Below are 3,486 nucleotides of genomic sequence, written 5' to 3'. Positions count from 1 at the left end.
TTTCATGTTTTTTGGTTTTGCTGTCAATAAGGAACAATAAGACTGGACTAGTAATCCTCAAATAGTACACGTATTTAAGTTTACTAGGATATTTTTGAGGACACGATGAACATCAGCCTATCCATCGTCGCATCCATCCGTCTGACATCAATACTATTAACCTGAGAGAGAGAGAGAGAGAGAGAGAGAGAGAGAGAGAGAGAGAGATCCAGAACAAAACTGAGACGCCGGGCGTACGACCAAAACTTTTTATAATGAGACAAAACAAAGAAAAACAATACAGCTGTTTTAAGAAGAAAGAACAGAGTAACTAAATAAAGCAGCCTATCCAATATATCTGACAATATTGTTAAGCGAATAGCGGTAGAGAATATGAAGACAGAGTACTATAATAAAACAATATTGAAAAATGACTAGAAAGCGCAAACAATAACGCATATCAGTGAATGGCCAAAGCACTGTTTACGGTAGGTCGGACATCCAATTTTGACAATATAACTTAGTTATAATCAACTGTCATACAAGTGAGAGGTTTAGCAAGCTATATACATATAAAACAAGATTTAACCCAACATTTTCTTCGGAAAATGTCTGTAACCAACTCAAGAATATGACAGTTGTTTCCAACTCGTTCCGTTAATTGATAACGTTTGATTTTATCAGTTTTATGGACTTCTTACTTTTGAATTTACCTTGGGAGTTCGGTTTTGTTGTTATACTTTTTTATACAGAGATACGGATTACCAGTAGTTTATATAAATTGCATATCGACGTAGAATCGCCATTTGAAGCAAAGACAGATCAAACTTATTGCTAATATTAACCAACTGAATATTATTTGAAAATGTATATTTGTTATGGACACATCGCATCATTTTGTTGCGATACAACCTTTTTTGACGCGAAGTTTAGCAGTTACTAATCAATCAATCAATCATCATGTTTTACAGCTGAAACTATATTCACGTAATAAGTATTTAGGAAGAGGATTCTAATTTGATACTTGATAAAACTCATTTCAAGTACCAGGCTTATAATTTTGTAAGCCTGACGCCCGTTTTGTCAGCATTAAGACTCATTCGTGGCATTTATCCAGACCATAAGCTAGTATCAGACATTTAACTATTGTAAATTGGTGAATAAATACGTAAGAATAGGATTACATCCCAGTTAACAAAAAAAAAGTTTCAATTAGAAAAAAAAAATAAAAAAAGAAGAAATACAAATGAATATTATTTATGTTGGAAAGATCATACTTTCAATAAAGTATAAGTTTGAGTTGATTTCCGGACGTTGTCACGCAATGAAAAATGAGTAATTTTGAGATGATCCATAAAATCTCGTCTTTCACACTTGTCATTAAAGTACAAATAATCACTCGAGGCAATAATGTTTTGTAATATCTACACACAAATGTAAAAGTGTATCCGCGTGTGTAATATTCTGTTGTTACTTTATAAAGGTAAATATTCATTGAAAAAGATATAGCCACATTTTATGGAAAATAATTGAAATATAATGAAAACTAGTGATCATACATACGACGAACCTACTGTTGAGAAAGGATATACACAACTTGCATCCATTTCAGATAATTATCGAAAGTATGACGACTTAAAACCATCAGGCTCGCATCACTCATATTGTGAACCTCAACCAGATCCTCAACCATATCATATGCGCAAAGATGTGAAAATAAAATCGAATATTTCTAATGTTCAATATAAAAAATCAAAGTGTCTAATAAAATTTTGGATAGCGTTAACTACTGTTATTATAATAGCATTAGTAGCTGGGCTGACGCACATTGTGATAAAATCTCGCTACAATACAGAAGTATGTATTAAATCTAAAGGCACTGGAAATTCAAGTTTTCGGATATCTGAAATTTGGACAGAATGTCCAAATGGCTGGAAGACATTCGATGCATGGTGTTATAAAGAATTTCCAGAACGGCGAACATGGTTTCAAGCTCGTGACTATTGTCGAAGTATCGGAACTGATCTAGTAAGTGTTCATAATAAAAGGGAAACTAAATTTCTAATAACTAATTTTACACAGACTTCTCAGTGGATAGGACTAAGCAATTTTCAAAACAATGGGAAATATGTCTGGAGTGACAGCACAATTTTGAATTATACTGATTGGGGAGAATCAGAACCGAATAACTTCAATAATAACGAGAACTGCGCCCAACTTTTGAAACCCGACTCTCAAAAGTGGAATGACAACAATTGTTTTATGTCGTTCAGATTTATATGCAAAATGCAAATAAATCCAAGGTGTGGGCCTGGTGATTGGGTATATTATAAGAATTCTTGTTATTTTATTGATATTTCAGTGGCTAATTTTACTGAAGCCCGTACATTTTGTAAGAACAATGGTTCAGATTTAGTTATCATTGAGTCTAAAGAAGAATATAATTTCATAATAAGTCTAACTACTAAGCACTCGTTGGGTGCTGATTTTTGGATTGGATTACAGAAACTAAGGAATCAGACATACAGATGGATAGATGGCAGTCATTCTACGTACCTCACTTGGGGTATAGATGAACCCAAAGCAGATAATAATTTATGTGTCAAATCGTCTACCATGTATGGAAATTGGAATGGTGATAGTTGCAGCAATCATAATAGGATTGTATGTGAGAAACCATTACTTAGAAATGAATAAAATTATCATTAGAACTCTGTTCTAGTTATAAAACATTAGAAAACTGAATATTTGCAAAAAGTTGTAAAAATCAATAATAATTTTCATTGATGCATATTTGTTTTTACTTGATTTCATACCTTAGGTTCTCGTTGAGTCACTAAAATAATACAACGAGTAAACTTGAACGCTAACCGTTTCTTTAATGCGTGCTAGATACAGAACGCCATTAAACAGTTAAACTAAGCATCATAACTGTGTATAACAGCAATATATTCCTTTCGTAGACGAAACACACTAATGTCGTACTAAATGATAAGACTGGTCTCTTTATTTTTTTTTACCGGAATCGTCTACCTGAAAAAATGTATGGATTTAGCCATATACTAATGGGCGTGTACCAAGTCCAGTTAACTGGACCAAATTTTTTTCGTTGTTGTTTGTCTTTGTTTGTATGTTTTTTTTCGGAGGAGTTTGGGTTAGTGGTTTATGTTGTCTCTTATACTGTGTGGTAATTTTGGTGTTTCCCGTTATTTCTCTTAATGTATTAATTACTTAGTAAGTACTTTACAAACGAAAAAAACAAAAAAAGATCGTCCAAATCCCTCGTATCCCCCCTACCCCCCAAAAATACCAATGGTAATACGCGCTGAAAAGAATAAATAAAACAAGGATCTGATAGGATATACTTTTTTCACGCAATGCAGGTACAACTTTCTCTAAAACATTTTCCAGGAACCAACAGAGTAAATAGTGTTGTTCAATGATAACCTGGTTGATTAAACCCTTATTAGCCCTGTCTGATATCAAGAGGACAGACTGATCTTGCTT

General features: G+C 33.1%; 1 protein-coding gene across 1 annotated transcript; it reads left to right on the top strand.

Moving 5' to 3' along the window:
* The first annotated feature begins 1,426 nt into the window (after positions 1 to 1,426).
* Positions 1,427 to 2,743, top strand: LOC127706512 (macrophage mannose receptor 1-like). The gene has a single exon (XM_052211176.1). The coding sequence runs from the start codon at positions 1,519 to 1,521 to the stop codon at positions 2,674 to 2,676; it is 1,158 nt and encodes a 385-aa protein (XP_052067136.1). The 5' UTR covers positions 1,427 to 1,518; the 3' UTR covers positions 2,677 to 2,743.
* The last annotated feature ends 743 nt before the right edge of the window (positions 2,744 to 3,486 follow it).

The sequence above is a fragment of the Mytilus californianus genome, unplaced genomic scaffold (assembly GCF_021869535.1).
Source record: "Mytilus californianus isolate M0D057914Y unplaced genomic scaffold, xbMytCali1.0.p SCAF_6, whole genome shotgun sequence".
Taxonomy (NCBI): Eukaryota; Metazoa; Mollusca; class Bivalvia; order Mytilida; family Mytilidae; genus Mytilus; species Mytilus californianus.
Note: the sequence above shows the minus strand (reverse complement) of the source record. Positions and strands in the feature narration are given on the sequence as shown.